The 20,155-nt window shown below is 36.1% G+C and overlaps 1 protein-coding gene across 1 annotated transcript; it reads left to right on the top strand.

Moving 5' to 3' along the window:
• Nucleotides 1–316: 316 nt before the first annotated feature.
• si:dkey-37g12.1 (atrial natriuretic peptide receptor 1) lies at nucleotides 317–15,912 on the top strand. The gene is made up of 27 exons (XM_042759885.1): nucleotides 317–1,284; nucleotides 1,488–1,682; nucleotides 1,776–1,897; nucleotides 2,207–2,296; nucleotides 2,396–2,545; nucleotides 2,867–2,987; nucleotides 3,089–3,235; nucleotides 3,340–3,494; nucleotides 3,711–3,846; nucleotides 4,016–4,107; nucleotides 4,228–4,357; nucleotides 6,235–6,307; nucleotides 6,713–6,812; nucleotides 7,088–7,180; nucleotides 7,338–7,415; nucleotides 7,522–7,626; nucleotides 8,883–8,954; nucleotides 9,043–9,205; nucleotides 9,398–9,550; nucleotides 9,671–9,845; nucleotides 11,277–11,420; nucleotides 12,813–12,936; nucleotides 13,542–13,610; nucleotides 13,700–13,874; nucleotides 14,799–14,897; nucleotides 15,077–15,168; nucleotides 15,585–15,912. Exons 1-27 carry the CDS (start codon nucleotides 1,278–1,280, stop codon nucleotides 15,630–15,632), a joined length of 3,108 nt encoding a protein of 1,035 aa, XP_042615819.1. The 5' UTR covers nucleotides 317–1,277; the 3' UTR covers nucleotides 15,633–15,912.
• Nucleotides 15,913–20,155: the final 4,243 nt, after the last annotated feature.

Raw genomic sequence — 20,155 nt, 5'->3', positions numbered from 1 at the left:
TAAAAATTGTTTGCTGTTGTGTTATTCATCTGTTGCTTGCTCTCTTGTTGTTGATCTGTTTTCTTATTTGATATTATATTATAACAAATGCAACCATTTTTTTTTTAAATGTCTCATGTTATAATATTGCCCTGCAAATTATGTTAACGTAATGCAAAGTAAATTATTTAAAGACAATATTGTAATAATTTGCCTTTGCTGATGAAACTTCAGTAATGCTAAAAAACAAAGCAGTTTTAAAAGATTTCTTGTTTGAAAGTGCCATTGAAACACATTTGTAACATTTAAAAAAATCATATTACATATTGGTCAATTTTTTTTTTTTTTTTTTAATGTAAGTTAAAATGGAAATGTGAACTGAGCTTAACTATAAAATTCCAGATGCAACGATTTTTGAAACAGAAACCTTTTCACTATTTCTGTACTATTTCTATTCCCCTGTGTATTCATGCAGTGACACAAACTATCCCCAATACCGATTTTGTTGTTTTTATAGGCAGGCATATTTTGGGTGGAAATGTCTGCAACATTTCTCTCTCATGATGTTCAGCTTTTTATACTGAGAAAGGTTTCAAATGTCTTCTGGCCTGTGAAATTGACAGACACACTAGAGGTAATTCCCACGGTATAGAAGCCTCCAAAGTGCCAGTGTGCAGGGGGCTGACACTGTTCTTATTTTAACTCTAACCTTTTCACCTCCTGTTCCTGACCTGACTGATGCTATGATTTTTAATTAATGTGCATGGTATACATAAATATTCTTCTTTCCATTCTATCTTAAAAACTCAGAAAGTCGGCAAACATCTTGGAAAATACCAGTTTATTTAAGATCCTTACATCCATGTCATTTAATATGAGCAAAGCCTTGTTTATGCTGACATAAACAAGTACTTTTGAAAAGAGCCCTTATGCATGTAAACGGAAACAAATGCTACAGTATCACTCAAAGCATTGACAGACGAGCATGTTTTTTTTCCCCAAAGACATCTGTAGACCAGTGTTTACGCATATGCTTGTTTGGCTATAAACAAATGTCAGAGGAACGCCAGAGCTTGAGATACAGAGCAGTATAAATGGGAGACCCTTGATTTACCGTCATTCTGGGGAGATCACTGTTGTGGATGGCTGGATTCAGAGCAAAACCATATGGCCACAGTTTGCCACTGGATGTTTTTCACGTCCTCGTTACAGGTAGTTTCTGATGCAAGGACCTTTTTTATTTGTTTTCGACTCATTTTGATCAAACTCTGTGTTGAAGCGGGAATTATTCTTTTGGAATGAGTGGTAAGCAATTTCATTTATTAATTTAACAGGCTTATTTATTGTACAGAGCTCATGAGATTTTAATATTGACTGCACTACAGTTCGAAACTATTCAATCACATACATCTACACATTGCTTACATTGTCAAAAATGTATATATACAAAAATATCTCTGTGTGTATTGTAAAATAAGAATATAAATTTGGATTAATATGTTATCTAGAAGTAATGAAGCACTTCGAGAGACTTCCTGGCCCACTGCTCTTTATGATGACTCTGGTTTCTCTCAGTCTGGGCACCAGATTCACCTTGCTGATCTCCATGCCAAACACCTCCTTTCCTTTCAGTACTGGTCGGATTGGGGCTGGAGCTCTTATCGCAATCAGTTCTGTAAACAGCAGTCCGGACCTTCTGCAAGGTCAGTGAGCTATTTGTACCAAGTAGAAAAGGAAGATTAGCAATATTTATATATCATCTTTAATTTAATATGTTGTTGAATTATTCATGTCAGGTCATCAACTGGATTACCATTATGTGGATGATGAATGCAATGATCTATGTGGCCCAGGGAAAATTGCGGCAATTTACCATAAACACAAATACAGTGCTTTCATCGGACCATCTTGCTCAAATGTATGTGGTTATATTAGCTTCATTTCCAAGACAATTGTTTAAATGGAACGTGTCAAAATAACAATCACTCACTCATTATATCATTACTCAGACAATAGACTCTCAAATTAGGGTATCTGTCTTCTACAGGCACAGTTCCAATTAAAGCTTAAAATTGACTTTTAACGCATGAAGGGCTATCAAAAAGTAATTACAAAAGTCATTATAATTTCATTTGTCACAAGATATCATCATTAAAAAATGAAGTTCTATCAAATGTTCGTTGAGTAGGAAATGGAGTATTATCATCTGTTGTTAATTCTTATTTAAGTCTGTGCAGTGACTGCTAAACTAGCAGCTTATTGGAACATTGCTATCATCAGTCCTATATGTGCAGATCAACAATTTCTAGATAAGAAGGTTGGTTGTAATGTGTATATTACCATTAACATGCTGATATCTTAAAATGCACTTTGCTTTTCAGTTCAGTTTTTTTTTTCTTGACCCCTGTAAATTCAGGCCTATCCGACCTTAACAAGAGCGTTTGGACCTTTCACTAAACTAGGGTCTTTCTTTGTGGAAATCTGCAAGTGGTTTGGCTGGCAGCGCATTGGCATTATCTATGACAATAAACCATCCTGGGCTATTCCTGTGGAGGGGATCAGGTATGTAATGTACCTTGAAACTGAGAGGTGGAAAATCTATGTACATTTACATTTATTATAAACTGCATGTACATTGTAAAAAAAAAAAAATGGTCAAAGTGAGTTTGAATTTTACGGTAAAAATATTGTACTAAGTAGAAAAGAAACTGTACAGTTTAAAAGTGAAAAAGAACAAGTAATCTCACAATTTACTGTAAAAAAATGTAAACTGGCATTCCCAGAATTACCCATGTGATAGCTCACGTTTGATGTAAGTACTATTTTGGAGTCAAGAAGTTCATCTTAGATTTTTAAAATTTAATTACTTAAACACATTTTCTCAAAGTATCAAGCAGAGCACAATAACATTACAGTGGCCAAGTATCAAGAAATCCATGGCTCTCTCTCACAAGGGTCCTTGTCGACCTGGTCCTGGGTCTTAACTGAGGTGGCACAAGTCTCTCGCAGTAAGAAAAAAAAAAAATCCCCTCTGATGAGAATTTGTTGTCACAAAGGCTGTGAGGAACTAAACAGTGAAAGTATTGTTTGTGTCCTTTATCTTGTGCAGTTATTGTGATATCAGCACATGGCATGGTGGTCCGCAGTTTGCTAATTGAAGCTCACAAGAAAGGCCTCACCAATGGAGATTTTGTTTTCTTTTGTTTCGAGCCATATAAGCAAAATGTGTTATTTGGCAGTTTTGAATGGAAACAAGGTGTGATATGTAACCACAAATTCAATGACTTTGCTCATAAAATGAGACATTACTGAACATGATGTAATTTTCTTTTTATAGTACATCGTTTTCTTCTTTCTCAGGTGATGAATATGACTCAGTGGCCAGGCAAGCTTATGAGGCTCTGTATTTCCTGTCTCTGTATAAACCCAGTGATAAACTGTATCAGGCCTTCTCAGAGAATGTCATCAGAAGATCCAAAATAGACTTTGGCTATACATATGCTTCTAATGAAAAGGTTTGCTTTTATTACACACATCAGCAAAGGTAGAGTCTATTTTCAATGACTGAGTTTTGGTGTGAGGGCATGTGGTTGAATGAATGGATGGAAAGCCATGTGATGGGAAGCCTGATGTGAAATTAAGTTTGCTTTTAATTATCACTATCCTAGAGATGACCCTTTAGCACAACCTTTAGGTTACTTCATTATTGTTGAATTGTTTTAATTCCACAGGTGTCAGTCCTAGCAGCCATAGCCCATGATAGTGTCTGGCTGTATGCCCAGGCTTTAAATGAAACTTTGGCAGAAAACGGAAACCCATATGATGGTTTAGCCATAACTAGACGAATGTGGAACAGGACCATTACAGGTTTGTAAAGCTTAAAGGTTTAGCCATAACTAGAAAATATATAAATAAGTAACTTTCCCAACTGGGATTATGTCAGGACCATTACAGGTTTGTAAAGCTTAAAATATATCCAGTAATTCCCAACTTTGGTTTGTTTTCTGGTTAGATGCTTTGTGACTTTGTTAAACAGGTATCCAAGGAGATGTAACTATTGATGCAAGTGGAGATCGTGAGTTAAATTACATGATGAAACAAATCCAAGGCAGTAATAACCAGTGTCAGGTGAGCTACTGTCATATGCTTACTATCTAGACCTACTGCACAGCAAATGCAAGCCATCTGAAAACTGCTGTGCTATTGTGAATTTCATTTGTCAAATGAGTCATATGGTTCTCCACACAGGTCATTGCGAACTATTTTGGGACTTATAAGGCAGTACAGGGGCTTCACATCAAGTGGCCTGGAGGACGGACAACTCCTCCCAAAGACTCTCCAGATTGTGGCTTTCATGGAGAACTCTGCATCAATCTAGGTATCAGTCAACTGGGGCTCACTAGAAGAACGTGACTGTGGTGACAGTTCTGCAAAATTATATTACATAAATTCTTGCACATTTTGTGATACTTAAAAAAATGTCTAGTCAGTGGCACTAAAAACGTGTTATTTTTTTATTCAGACAAACATGAATCTGGCAACGTTTATTATGTTGGTGGTTGTGTGTATGGCAGTTTTAAAATGAAATGTGAGTGGCTCTAAAAGGATAATGCTCTATCATGTTTGAAAATAACATACCACCTACACTAAACCATATCCTAAACCTAATCGATAGTGATAGAAGCAAAAGCACATTTTTGGAGTATTGCAGAAATGTTTGTAGAGGCTCATTTTTCCAGTGAGCCTGGGTTGGTATTTGGACTTTCATGGCTTCTAAGTTGAATGTATTTCACAGCTGGCCCAGCATTCATTAATTCTGAAGGTGTGCTAATAACACATAGCAACATAATAAGAGGCCTGGAAGCATGTTAATCTCCTTCTAGCTTATCAGCTACTTCAAGAGGCCAGTCAGAGGCCATAGTGCAGTCACTTTATTTCCAGTAGGGGGCACCAGATGCCCAATTTTGCTCCATACATTAGTGCATTCACACTGATTGTTTTTTCACCCCTTCATTTTTATCTTTTTGGCATTGCCCTGTACCATATATTAGATTAAAAAGGGGGGGGGGGCTTGAATAATGTACCAATGCCTGCAAGATCCAAATGTCCAACTCAGTGGAAATATACAGGGCCGTCACAAGAGGGGTGTGAGGCCCTCAGCAATTTAGTGTGTGTGTGTGTGTGTGTGTTAAACGCAACTTTAACACACATCTGATCGATTGTGATGCTGTGCTCACTGACATGCTTGCGCACGAATCAGGTCACGCACACACTCATAAGAATTGTAAGATCAACTGCATAATAATAATAATAATAATAATAAAGCAATTAAATAAGTAAATAAGAATGCTAAAATAAGTTCTAGGTTTGTAGTTATATAAAGTAGTCATCAATTTACACTATTTGAAAATATTTTACTTTAAAATGTGCACATTCACTCTTATTCGTATGTCTAATGGTCGAAAATGCAAACGTCTCTTGTCACATTCATTTATGATTTACATGAATCATGGTAGCATTTTTTCAATTCAAAATGGCGAAATTTCATAAAAAGTTGAGTAGTTTGCATCACAAGATAGTCTATTACTGTTGTTCGCTGAACATTTCTATTGTAAAACAGTTTTCTAATACAGTACTACTTGGATCTTTCTATGAACACTCGTTGCATTGTGACAGTGACAGTAACACCCGCCTTCTTTGATTTGACTGACCAGCTCGATCATTTTGAGATTGACGAGCGCTCCTTGACCACTTTTTGTCATCCTAACAACAAACAGCTTTACTCATTCTTAGTCGTATACTGTCTATCAGCTATGACTATTTTAGTCTTTCAAAGGACAAAATGGGTGGAAAACAGTAATAAAAATTAGACACAAATGACGTAAAATGCAGGCCAGGAGTGAGGCCCTCTAGAGGCACAAGGCCCAGTGCGGTCACACACTTGGCACAGCCCTTCTGACGGTACTGGCAATATAGATTTCTCAGCTATTCACTGACTGAATCTCCCCCAAGCTAAGAGGTCGAAGCAATAAAGTCTTGACAGACTTATGCAACCAGATATAATACTTATTTTAAAATTCTGAAAAGGTGACTGGATGTGACTGTTTCATATTGCATTCCTACAGAATTACCCTTGGTGGCTTCCAGTCTTGCTGTGTCATACTTCTATAATTGACATAGTTGCATTTTGACACAAAGTGAGTGCTAATCACCCAGCAGACCTGCAGATTACAAATGTATGTGTTTTATTTTCAGAGAGAAAATTCTTGATTGCTTTTATGATTGGCTTGGTGGCTGCTGGGACCCTTGCAATCTATGCTTTATACAGGTAATAGTTAAAGTGTGTATTTTCAACTGCTTTTAAATATTAACATTGCACATTCACAATGGAATCAAGTGCAGAAATGAGATAATTTGTATAAATGAGATGAGATATAAAATGTATATACTTTGATTTTTCTTACCAAGAGATTTTTTATTTTTTTTTTGCTCGTTACAACATTTACATTTATTTTGGATGTAAGATTTGCATGTTATACTGCAATTATGTTGAAATAATCTGTTGATTTTATAGTTCATGAATGCCAGACTAAATGCTTCAGCTAAAACGTTAGAGCTGATGCCCAAAAATGCAAGCCTAATTTAGTCAACTCCACTGCTGTTCTATAGTTTTTCTTTGTAGAAATATGTTCTTAGATTACAGTCTTCAAATTAAAGTTATATTTATTACCAGGAAGTTCAAAATCCAGGAAGAAGCTTCCAAGATGTTGTGGACAGTCAACGCTGATGATGTCATAATGATGGAGCATCATTCCTCAACTGTGCAAGCAAAGGTTTTGAGAGGATTTAATGAATTATAAGTTGATTAAGTAGCTCTTCTGGCCCACAGTTTACTTTATTTTGTAATGCAAGAAGCATGTGAACATAAGTACTAATAGCAATTGTGAGGCAGAAATATTACATATAATTGACAATGCAATAGACACTGTCATCTAAAGAGATACCCCCTTCTACACCCTAATCATTGCTGTTTTAATTTTGGTTTGTTTGAATGGAATTACTACATGAATGAATCTATTACATCTAGATTCTCCCCTTTGTGGTTCAGTCTCACAGATTCAAACCCATTCAGGCTTCTTTGGAGTCTATCATTTGCAGCATGCAAGACAAGCCATCAGCACACAGAACCGCAGTCTACAAAGTGAAGTATTTGGGATCTTAGTGTTTATACATTTATGTCACTACATAGCGAACTTATGTAGAAGACAATTTATGCTACCAAACATTTGGCATGATTTAGTTGCCCAGTAAAACAATTCATATTTCAGTTAATTAAATAAATTTTCTCTCTCCTACAGGGGACAATTTGTTCTGTTTGCTTTCTGAATTTAAGAAACCCTCACCTGAGCAGTGAGCTGCTGGTGGAACTCAAACAGGTGAACTGTTTAAAACATTAATAATGCATTTAAGTTTTTATACAAATTTTGCATTTACTCATGTAGGTAATATGATGCACCTCAATCGATACCTCTGTGTCTTTAGTGCAGAGATTTGACCCACTATAACCTTTGCAAATTTATTGGAGCGGCCCTGGAGACCCCTCAGCCCTTCATTCTTACAGAGTACTGCCCTAAAGGAAGCCTACAGGTTCTATTACACAGATAATTGTTTCTTTTCTATTACTTAATTAGCCTTTCTATTTCTTTAGGATTTTCTTATGGGTTTTTAATAATGATAGTTTTGGATTTATGAATAAAATAAATGTATATGCAAGAACTTTATTGTAACATATATTTAAAAATGGCAGCTTTAAAAATTAATGTTTGAGATATGACTATATGTGTATAATTTATGGTGTAGTAGATGTCGTAGAAGAACATAATACCAATGTATCTTCAAGTGACTTATTTCAATCATAAACATAAAGAGGAAAACTGAAAATTCCAGAGAGAAATTGAATGAAACTCATGAAGTTTCATGAAACTCTAGTTGTCACAGGCTCTACAGGTTCTAGCTCAATCTGATATAATCACATCATCATTCACATGGCTCAGCTGATTGGTTTCTTTTTTGCATCAGCAGCCTGATACTTGGCTAGTGCTTGCTGTAATAGTTGCAGCGCGCTTCAAAAACCCTCCATCTTCCCCAGCTCCACCCAGCTTTGCTACAGGGTTTCCTACATGCTCACATCAGCATGTCTGTTGATGCAATGCTATCTCACGGCCAATTCGTACGTATTTGGCTAATTCATACAAATCCGTACGACCTCAGTTTTACGATTTTGTACGATTTCTGTGATGGTTAAGTTTAGGGGCGGGCTTAGGTGTGGTCCTTCATACGAATTCCTACGAATTTGCCACCTTGTAAAATACATACAGTTTTTCACAAATCGCATGAATTCATACGAGTGAGGTTGTGCGAATTCGTACGAATTAGCCACCTTGTCAAATATGTGCGAATTGCCGTGAGATAAGGTTGGTGGATGTGTTGGCAGAAGTAAGTCTCGGTACTTGCTCTGCGGCAGCAGCAGCACCGTAGCAGATCTATTCTGTCAAGACCAAACAAATTAACATTGCCATGTATATTACTGTGCTTGACTCTCCGAGAGTTGTCATGACAGAACTGTTGTAGATTAGGCTTTCTGGGTTTACCTACAAAATAATGTTGAGACTAAACACCTCTATTGATAGACAATTATCTTTATGGTTCTACAGGTTTGGAACAACATGAGGATACATAATTAATGATCAAATTTTTGGGTGAACTGAAGAACCGCTATGTTCTTTTATGTGATGATAAACAAATGAATGAATTAATTAATTAATTCATTCATTCATGATGATATATGTTATTATTTTAAGAATGGCCATTGTAACGAAAGGTTTTGTCTCAAAAATTTGCAGGACATTTTGAAGAATGAGTCTATCAAGCTGGACTGGACCTTTAAATTTTCTCTCATGCTAGACATCGTGAAGGTCATTGTGTCTGTGTTTTATAGTCTAAACTGTTTTCGCTGACAGTAGAATATAAAACAGTGATGGATAAATTTTGACTCTCATGTAGGGAATGGACTATTTGCACCATAGTCCCCTGCACTTCCATGGTCACCTCTCATCAACAACCTGTGTGGTGGACAGCCGCTTTGTCCTGAAGGTCACTGATTTTGGACTTAATATACTCAGGCATTCAGACTCAGAGAAGAGTCCCGGATTTGACCCCTGGACTGGTAAGCTGAAAATGTAGAACCTTCAAGAACAAATGCATTTTTGTTTGGAAGAAAAATACATATTTTTAAATAATTAGTTTAGAGGTCAATACATAAATACACAAATCTGTTGCATACATAAATGCAAAATGTGGACCGTTTTAGTTTGATTTGGTCAGTTCTGTGTTTTTTAAATATGTGTTATCATTTTAGCTCTGCTGTGGAGGGCACCAGAGCTACTGAGGCAGTCCATTCCAGCTAATGGTACACAAAAAGGGGACATCTACAGTTTTGCCATTATAGCTCAAGAGGTAGTATATCGTAGAGGGCCTTTCTACATCCCTAACTGTCACATCAGTGCTAGAGGTACAGTAATACACTCCACTCCCTCTCTCTATAAAGTCACTCTTCATAACATAAAGTAAACCATTTTAAATGGACAACTGTATGGGACTGTTGGTGACTCTCTACCTGTCTGTTTGTTAGAGATTGTGGAGAGGGTCAGGGCAGGTGGGTGTAGCCCACTGAGGCCTCACATAGACCCAGCAGAAGGTGTAGAGGAACTGGAGGGAATCATGGTCAGCTGCTGGACAGAAAAACCTGCGGAGAGACCAGACTTTTCTTCTCTCAGGACTGCCATCAAGAAACTGTGTCCTAATGGGTCAGTAATGAAGCAAGACGTAGAGACAGTGTTGTCTATGTCACAACAGTTATTGTTGTTATTAATAATTATTTTACCCTTAAAGAATTACTACTATTGAAAAAATATATAGTCACAAACCTAATCATTATCCTAACAGAAGCTTAATTTTAGATGGAATAGGTCACCTCCTAAGGGCTGACATGTGGCTGTTTTTCCCAAGGAAAAAAAAAAAATATATTATTTAGTATGACCTACTTACTATTATTATATTATTGAGTCAACCTACTACATTTAGTTCAAACCAAGAAACAATCAGCTTTTACAGTGTGCAGTTGATTGGTTTACAAATGTTTTGAAAATCATTTTGATTGAATCAAGAACCAGCTTCATTAATAAATTGGATATCACTAATCTTTAAACTTCTGTTTGTATGTTTGCGTATTTATCTATGGCTATCAGTGTCTTTATTATTAAGTAGAACTATTTAAAATAATTTCCATTGATTAAAATGAAGCTGAATTAATTTAATATATAAGTATTAGATGAAAAATTACTAAAGTTTAAATTTGAATTAAAATGAAAACTGAAAATATAAAAATAAAAGCAAATTCAAAAGGCTATAATATTATTTATTTTTGTACAACACTTATCTTCACTCATTTATTTATCTCAATCAGCTAATAAACATAATAATCCATAATTTTACTTTTACCCATATACAGTACACTATAAAACAGTGACGTGTTAGCAGGTGGCACTTACCACAGACCAAAACAAAGAGAACCACAGCCTCTCTGACTTTTATGGTTCTCTGCGGACTGCACTTTTATTGGACTTTCTGCTGATACAATCTTCACCACTTACAGAGTAAGATTCCCAAGTGAAGTCAGTGTTAACATTGAGATAAGTTTGATTAAAGGCACTTTAAACAAGCAGTGCTGAGGCATCAGTAGCGTCCAGCTATCTCTCCATCCCAGTCTAATGTTGTCTTGACACTGTAACAGTTGGACATTCTTCCTCTTTGTGCTTGTTTCAGCTCTAAATGAGGGTAGTTGGGACTAATGAGCACTTTTGAGGTAATAAAGAACAAGCAGGGACACAGAGGATCATTAATTACACTTAGAAATGAGAGTGCTTAATCAGGTAGACAAACAAACAGGATATGGCTACTCTGGGGACCAGTGACACACAACCCAGCAATCTCAATGTCCCATGGGAACAACAATGTCACAGCATATCACGCTAAACAGTTATGCTGGCCTAAGAGGATGAAGGGAGAGAGAGAATAATAAAAAAAGCAATTAGTGTTGTGAGTACTGTGTGCTGATAAATGTTTCTTTTGCAGCAAAATGGACAATAAAGAATTACTGCTTCTTTAATGTGATAGTACTAAAGCTAGTTAATTGTAATAATATTAAACTTTTGCTGAGCATTTGAGTGTGTGCACAGGGGGTCTGAGAACATTCTGGATAACCTGCTGTCCCGTATGGAGCAGTATGCATGTAATCTGGAGGAGATAGTCAGTGAACGTACCGCTGAACTCCAGGAAGAGAAGAAGCGAGCAGAGGAACTGCTTACACAGATGTTGCCACGGTAACCCTCCAGATTATTTATATATATAAATATATACATTTATATATATATATAAAATGCTGATCCAGAGCTACCTAGAACTAATTTCTTCCGTTTAAACTCTTCTTCATTTTTCCATTCTTTTCTTTGATTTACAAAGTAAATATGCAAATAGGCTATGACACACCAAGCCGAAGGTCAGTCATCGGCCAGAGTCAGGCTGTCTTTGAACATCTGTTGATCTAGTTTTTGAGGTATGCTCCCCTTGTTGGACCAGCATTGGCAGTTTTTTGACATCATGTTGAATTAACAACGGAGTCTCTTGGTGATAGAGCCTAAACTGATCGGCTGTTCAACTTTGAAAAACAGTGCACAGGAAGTCAAGAGGGCACACACAGAATGCTCTTTTGGCTCTTCCAGTTTGTCTTTTTGTATGATGAATACAGACTACTGCCACCTGCTGGTATGTTAAACCTTTCATACAGGCACAAATACTATGTGCTAGGCTGTTGGCTTTAGTCTTTAGTCATTTTTTTTTTTATTATAGTCAGCTCCTGTTTCTGCTAGTTTTTTAATGTCAGTTTGTTGTGTCTTAGCCTTAATGCTTAACATGTTCAAAGGTTTTGTACTGAATGCAAACTTGAAATGTAAAATTCTGTGAGACTGGATATATGTGACTCAAAAAAGTTGTTGACCCTAAAATGAAAATTTTGTCATCGATTATTCAGCCTCATGTTGATCTAAATCCATATGACTTTTGTTCGTCTTCAAAACAGAAATCAAGATATTTTGAATGAAATCTGAGCGCTTTTGGACCCTCCACTGACAGTTTATTCACCCCAAAATTTGACAATTCAAAAAGTTCATAAAGACACAGCAAATGTAATCCATATAAATCGAGCTGTTTAATTCTTCTGAAGATACACGATCGCTTTTTATGATGAACAGATTTAAATCAGGCTTTTATTCACGTTTAAACACTGATCAATGCACATACTGTAGAGCAAATCAATATGGTAAATGGAAGCTCAAACATGCTTGCTTGACACACACTAACCAAAGAGGTTTGTTCTTGCATGCCAAGCATGGTTGAGCTTCTGTTTATCATATTTCAATAGAGGGATGGAAATCTCTCAGATTTAATTAAAAACTTTTGTGTTTCAAAGACAAATGAAAGATTTGGAATGACATAAGGTTAATGATGTATGCATAGTGAATGATGTAGGTTTTCTTGTTATACTGCAGGCAAAAGTGGCACAACTGTTCACTGAATTTGTCCACAACACTTCAGTTACTAAAAACTTGCTTGCACCTGACTTAACAAGCCTACGTGACAAGACCAGTGATCATCACCATGCTCCCCACTTGAAACCTGCCTTTGAAAAGTGCCTGTCTTTTTTCTCGTATTTTTAGATGTGTAGCTGCTCAGCTCATAGCGGGAAAGACAGTGAGAGCAGAGACCTTCGACTGCGTCACCATCTATTTCAGTGACATTGAAGGCTTCACAGCCATGTCAGCATCCCTCACGCCAATGCAGGTGATGAAAGACGCAGAGACTCAAACAGCATCTTAGAGAGTTTCTGCCTATTTTCTGTGTAGGCCTTGCAGGCAACAACACTTCACAGAGGTTTTTAAAAATGTAGGTCCTATGTGGGGTCATTTGTACAGATTTCAATCATATTTTGAAAAATACATATGTCCAGAGCTATTTGGGGAGGATTAAGGAGCTGTTATCTTCTATTGTCTAAGATTTTGAAATACCCTGCACTTGTTAAATAATGCATGTGTGTTTGTTTGTGCAGGGGTCTGTTGTAAGATCAAATACCCACATAGTAAGCTCTGGAATGGGTTTCATATGTCCCATAAGAGCTCCTGACATTACTAGGTGACATGGCACAAGTGCTGAAAACTCCACTCTGTCACGAGTAGCAGGCTTCTGTTAGCATAGCTGTTGGCTCAGTAGTCTGTCTGAGCCTTAACGTGGAAATAATACATTCACATGAGGTTATTTTTGGACCATACTGAAGCCCACAGCTGATCCACAATGGAAAACTATTGTCACCTTACAGAAACTTTGATCTCTGCATCTTGATCCATAAGCTGACTGCTATGAACTGACTGTACACGTTTCCTTTGCTGTAGGTAGTGAACGTGCTGAATGACCTGTACACATACTTTGACAATATCATTGACAACCACAATGTTTATAAGGTACATAATTTTAATGCTTCACCGCCTTGCGAAATGATTTCATCTATTGTAGGATACGGGTTGCTTCATGTGTCCTTTGCTGTATCCAGGTAGAAACCATTGGCGATGCCTACATGGTAGTGTCGGGCCTGCCTACAAGAAATGGAGACGACCATGTAAAAGAAATAGCAAGAATGTCGTTAGCTATAGTGCAGGGCATGAGGAGCTTCTACAGTCCACATATACAAGAGCAACAGCTGAGGGTTCGCATTGGAGTTCATTCAGGTAATAACTGGATGGTGACAGCTCTTTTGGCTGTGCTATTCGTACTGGCCTGCAATGTTAATAATAATAATGTAATATAAAATAACAATTATAATAATAAAATGTCTATTTCAAATAAATGCTGTTCATTTGAACATTCTGTTCACCAAAGAAAATGTATCATGGATTCCAAAAAAAAAAAAAAAAAGTAATAATGATTAAATAAATAAATGCAAATTTTCTTTTGTATCAAATCAGCATATCTGAATTATTTCTGAAGGATCATGTGACACTGAAGACTGAAGAAATGACTGCTGAAAATTCACCTTTGCCATCACAAAAATAAATTGCATTTCAAAATATTTCAAAATAGAACACAGAAATAAAATAAAATAAAATAAAATTAATCATCCTCTCCTTGTATAAAAATATAAGAAGATATCAGTATGCATAAAATATGTGCAATATACTGTAAGAAACAGATGGACAAATCATGCAATATCTAAAGTTTTAAGGAACTACTTCTCATAAATATATTTGATTATGACTGGTTATTTATACAAAAGGTTTATACAGTACATTTCATTTCTTCTATTTCTTGCCTTTTTCAGATGTGTTTTCAATAGAAAACCAATGACGCATTTGTATATTCATTCTGATTTGGTCAATTTATGCATCAGAGGAGTGTTTACACTACTCAGGCATTCGTGCAGTAATTCCAACTTGCCAACTTGCTTATAAGAAAATTTCAAATAAAATACATCATTATACATTATATTACATAATGTCACCATTAAAGAGCTGCTTTAGGCACACAAAACATAGGCTGAGTACTATTGCATTACAGGAACAGAAGAAACTTTATTTGAAATGTGTTTGTTAAAACTACTAGAGGTTGTGGAAAATTATAGAGTCATTAAAAAAAAATCATATTGTTTGTTACAGGACCTTGTGTCGCAGGGGTTGTGGGTATGAAAATGCCACGCTACTGTTTATTTGGAGACACTGTGAACACTGCCTCCAGGATGGAGACATATGGATTACGTAAGATCATTCATGAAGGATGTGCTGACAGCAGATTAAGAAGATATGTCTGAGAAGCTTTTTAAATGAAACCCATGTGATTGATCTTACTGCCATGACCTCAGCACTTTTTTTGACCGGCATTTAATTATATAATAGCGGAGACAGACATCATATCGCTTTACTTTTTCCCTCTCCAGCATTGAGAATCCATGTGAGCAGTTCCACCAAGTCTCTCCTTGACACTTTCAGGACTTTCCGCTGTGAACTGCGAGGTGACATCCACATAAAGGTACAGAGTTTCTGCCACTTTGACATTCACCTCAGAAAGCATCATATTGCTTTTATCTCGTCTGTCTTACCACATCACAACAATCTGATTCGCTCAACTGATTCTTTTCACACATTTATTTTAGGATTGGTGCTTCAAAATTACTAGCACTAACAGTGACACACCCATTGTGTTAAAAACAAAACCATAGTGTAATAAAATGACATCATAACTACAATCAAGGCTGTAAACATTGATATCTGAAAAGTTGTGTATACTGTACATGGCAACATCATTTCAGCAAGAGTGGAGATATTTCTTCAGTAACGAGTTACAGCTGGTTAGGACCTATAAATAGAGCTCAATAGCCTACTCTTAACAACAAGTTTTCAAAGCTTCGGTAACTGCTCTCACCTCCCTATTCTTTTCCATTTCAGGGAAAGGGCTGGGTGAGGACATACTGGCTTTTGGGAGAGGACTACTAAACCAGATGTCCAGATGTTTTTTTTTTCAATACTTTTTAACATACAAAAGAAAAAAAAAAAAGAAAAAAAATGAAAGAGTGTATTACACTATATTCATACTTTGTTTTGTGTGTTTCCAGTATTTTAGTTCAATAAGAACATTTCTAAGTACAAAAGGTTGGAGTTGGTAAGATTTTTTTCTATTTTTGTATGTTATATCATATATTCAGAAATATCATGAAATATTTATCATGAAATATCATAAATCATTTTTTCTCAGTGTTGAAAACAGTTATGCTTCTTCATATTTGTGATCTTCAGGATTCTTTGATGAATTGAATGTTCAAAACATGTCTTTACTGTTACTTTTGACCAAAATGAATGCATCCTTGCATAATAATAATAATAATAATAAAAATAATAAATGCATATAGGCCTACACAGTATGTATATCAATACCAAAGTGTTTTCATATATTTATGTTTATATTAATCACAAAGTTGACTGGACACTGTAATGTAATGGAAAATAATAGCCAAAGATCTGATATTTCCATTTTCAGTTATTCAAATATTTATTAGTGTTTATTTGCATTTGAACACCTATTCCATGTAGAATATGCTAATAAATCAATTCTACCACAGGATGATTTTGTTGGACTGTATTTTGTAATCTGTCACCTATATGGACACTGCTGAGAGCAGGTCATTACATTAATAGCACTCCCATTCCACAGTTGACCCTTGGTGATTCATTCCCCCTTCTGGCTTTTATCCAGTCATCTTTATCTTGCATTGGAGCTTTCACTAAAAGCCTTTTACTTTTTGTACCTTATTGATAGCAGACCTCTGAAACTCTAGATTCAGTCTCAAATGTCTACAAATTGCCGTCATTGAAAGGGACTGTCCACATCGGCATTACTCCTTTCTGGGAACCTTTGCTCCCTTATCACAAGGGGTCACAGACACACAATTTTCAGACATTGAAAAAGACATTTCTATATAGAATTGCCGTGCAACTTGTTAGGGTGAAATAAAAATCTTTTCCTTAGTTGTGGGAAGTTAATGGGAAACTTATCTGACTTTGCTAGAATTTGTTCCTTCAAGATAATCTTCAATTAAAACACAAACATCTCAGGAGATGAAGGATTACATATTTGAACTGTATATTTGTTCAAAGTTTGGGGATTTAAAGATATGTGTTGTTGAAAAGGTAAGTTCAGGATTGAAACTGATTAAAGCAAAACATGAACCAAAAACCTTTGGACTTTCATGCATAGTTTCTTTATAAAAATTGTACATTTCCATAAAAATCACATTGTGCAAATTCATCTGAAATTCGTGAACTTCGTGAAATAGTTACGTATTCTCATGGAATTGATTTATTTAGTTGATTTTCTCCCTTTCTCCGTTTCTGATGTTTCACTGATACCATACACAAGTATTTGTGCATAGCTTTTGGATATTGGATTTTTTTTTTTTCCCAGAAATTTTAATATAAACACATTTAGTCATGAAAAGATTCCAAAAACAAGCATTTTGACTCACTCATGAATATTTAATCAAATTCAAATCCCCTGTGAATGTTATCTTTATATTACTTAAAAAGGCAAAGACTGTTAATGTTATTGTTAATCTAATGTTTATATAATGCAGAATACTGTATACATTTAATGTAAAACTATCTATAAAGCTTGCATATAATTGCATTTAACCCCTTCTTAAGCACCCCTATTTTGGCATGGGGATATAAATGACATACCCTGCTCATGAGTCTTGCTGCTCATGAGCCTTTCTTACTAAATACATAACCAACATACAGTATATTTACAAAGCTGACACTTGAAAGTTTACTGTTCAAGACTCAGAATTACTCAGACTGTTATGAATATGGAGATATATAAGCTCAAACATAAAAACAAAAATGGAAAATATGTCAAGTATTTTGACTTTAATCACTCATGAATACTTAATCAAATTCAAATCCCTTCATCCCATTTTATATCTCTTAAAGGTACTGTGAGCTCCTGTGCAGAATTCAAAGATAATCATGTTTGCCTTGTAATTCATTTCTTACTAAGGTTGATGCCTGCTTCCTGTAATATAGTATGTAATGGATCCCTTATGTAGCAACGGCACTCATCCAAGACCACTTTAGCAATTTCTCTCCGGTTAAGATTCTTGTCACGGATGCTGGATCAGTGTCCTCTGAGAGGCGCTTTCTTACAATGAGCCAAGACCCCAAATGGGTGATTTGTTTCACGCATTGAAAGTGCTGATGGGGTTACTTCCTCCTTATGATCACCCTGTTGTGTCGGTGTTGTTATAAGTTACATACAGGTCATGTTTAGAGTAGAAACAGTTTGCACAGTATGTTTACTTTGGCTTTTTGCCTGGTTGGCACTGGCATGCTGTGGACAGTCATTGGCTGGATGAGTCATTATGGGCGGAGTTAGCTCATTTTGTATAAGCGAGGCGGTGTAGGGTGAGAAAGATCTGTAGGAGATGTGTCTGGATGGGCCTGGGCTTACCTCGCTGACCTGTGACCGGCTCCACAATGTCCCATCAATCTCCGGAGCCTGTCAATGTCTCCCTGCTGACCACTCCACAACTGTGGGCTGTTTTCTTTTGTGATGACCTGATAAGCTGCTGCCATGACTGGTTTTAAATACTTGATGCAGATCATTGTTCTCGTTACATAGATGCAACAGAACAGGAGAGTTTTAACCCAAACATCCTGGAGCAGATTGAAGGATATCCTGCTTTCTTCAGCCAGTAAAAGACAAAGACTGTTAGTGTTATTGTTATTGTTAATGTAAAAAAATATATAACAAAAATAATGATAATTCCAATGAAGAATATGCAGTTTATGTAACACTTTTTTATGAATGAATAAGCACTGTAGCTTCAAGATACAACTTTCATTTAGCAAAAGAATAATAATACAAAGAATTGTGAAATGCCCAAAATGATTATAATGCCTCTGCGCCTGATTAAATAACTGTGTTTATCTTACATAATCTGTATTATTTTTACACAGATCATATTGTTAATATTTAATAAAAAAGTAGAATAGGTTTTTCAACCTAATATGTTTTGTTTTCTGGAAGGTAGGCCTTTTTTCCCTTATTTTAACCCCCAATTTTAAGTGCTATATGTTCTATAATGTTAGAATGCTTCATATTCTCTTAAGTTTTAATCACAAAACTTTAATCACAGTATTATGGGTGCTAATACAAATATTTATCAAACAGAATAATCGATTACAACGTGTCTTATTAAATACATGTTCATATTGCATGGATGGATGGTGCAATACCAATGTGAAAACAATGGATGCATAAATTAATGGATAAATACTGTAGATAGACAAATGGATGGATGAATGGTTGGTTGGTTGGATAGATGGATGGATGATGGAAAGTTAACTGAATGGATGGATGGTCAGTTATTTGGATCTAAGTATGTATGGATGGATAGCCCAATGCAACCAGCGTGTGCAACAATGTAATGTATAGGCTGTGATTACCTCGAATGAATTCTGCTGCTTTATAGTCATACAGTATCCTTGATCATGTTCATAATTAACAAAACTCTCATTATACAGGATTCAGTGCGACACATCCCTGCCTGTTGGTCTCAGACTGCTTTTTCAATAGCACAGATGCTATGTGCCTCTCCTGACAAAAACTCACATTACATATGAATGACGGCTGGAGACACTGCTGGCCAAGGAGTGAGTGTGCCTTTTATCTGGGAGCCATTGAAAACCCCACATGTTTAATTAAAGCTCATCCTACACACTTGAAGGACTTGAGTACAGACAGACGTTCCAGGTATCCGGAGGGCAGTTTCACCTGCCAGATGTAACACAGCAGGGGTTTCTGGAGGGGAGAAGAAAGCGCATAGCATAGTGGGCTTGAAAGGATGATAAGCATGGTTACATTTGGTCTTGTGAATAAGTCGACAGATATAAATATATGTGTCAAGTCAATTTTATCTTTATAATGTTTTTCAAAATACACATTGTTTCAAGGCATCTTTACAGAAAACCATGACATTAATGTTTATCATATCTTACTATCTTCATGCCTAATAGTCACATTTAGCAGATTAGAGCTGAGCAATAATATAGTTTACTATATTATTTGTTTACTAGCACAGATTCCCTATGTTTCTGGCCAAAGCCTAGCGGAGCTAAACTCATTCCGAGATATGCAGTGTGCTTACTGATGTTATCTGTGAAATCCAGATAGTCAATACAGCAGTATGTATCCTTCTACTGCCCGAAAGCAATTATTTCATGTGATTCACACATTGAGTACAATTTAGAAAACATGTAACCTCTCTGTTTATTACCCAGTCTAGCTGACTTTGATGTCTGCATTAGCCAAACTGAGAAATGGTGAACAGTGCAGGAAATCTGTTGGATGTGAGGAATATTTGCATAACAATGCCCAACACACTTAATACCAAACACACAGGCACCCACACACATGCCCCACCTTCATACTGATCAAGACGACCATTTTAGAGCTTATTAAT

Source organism: Cyprinus carpio, chromosome A1 (assembly GCF_018340385.1).
Source record: "Cyprinus carpio isolate SPL01 chromosome A1, ASM1834038v1, whole genome shotgun sequence".
In the NCBI taxonomy this organism is placed as follows: Eukaryota; Metazoa; Chordata; class Actinopteri; order Cypriniformes; family Cyprinidae; genus Cyprinus; species Cyprinus carpio.
Note: the sequence above shows the minus strand (reverse complement) of the source record. Positions and strands in the feature narration are given on the sequence as shown.

Bases quoted from the DNA above. Each gene is read 5' to 3' on its own strand.
- si:dkey-37g12.1 (XM_042759885.1), top strand. The intron at 1,683-1,775 runs GTCAGTGAGCTA...TATTCATGTCAG, and splicing joins CAGTCCGGACCTTCTGCAAG to GTCATCAACTGGATTACCAT. The intron at 7,181-7,337 runs GTGAAGTATTTG...TCTCTCCTACAG, and splicing joins ACAGAACCGCAGTCTACAAA to GGGACAATTTGTTCTGTTTG.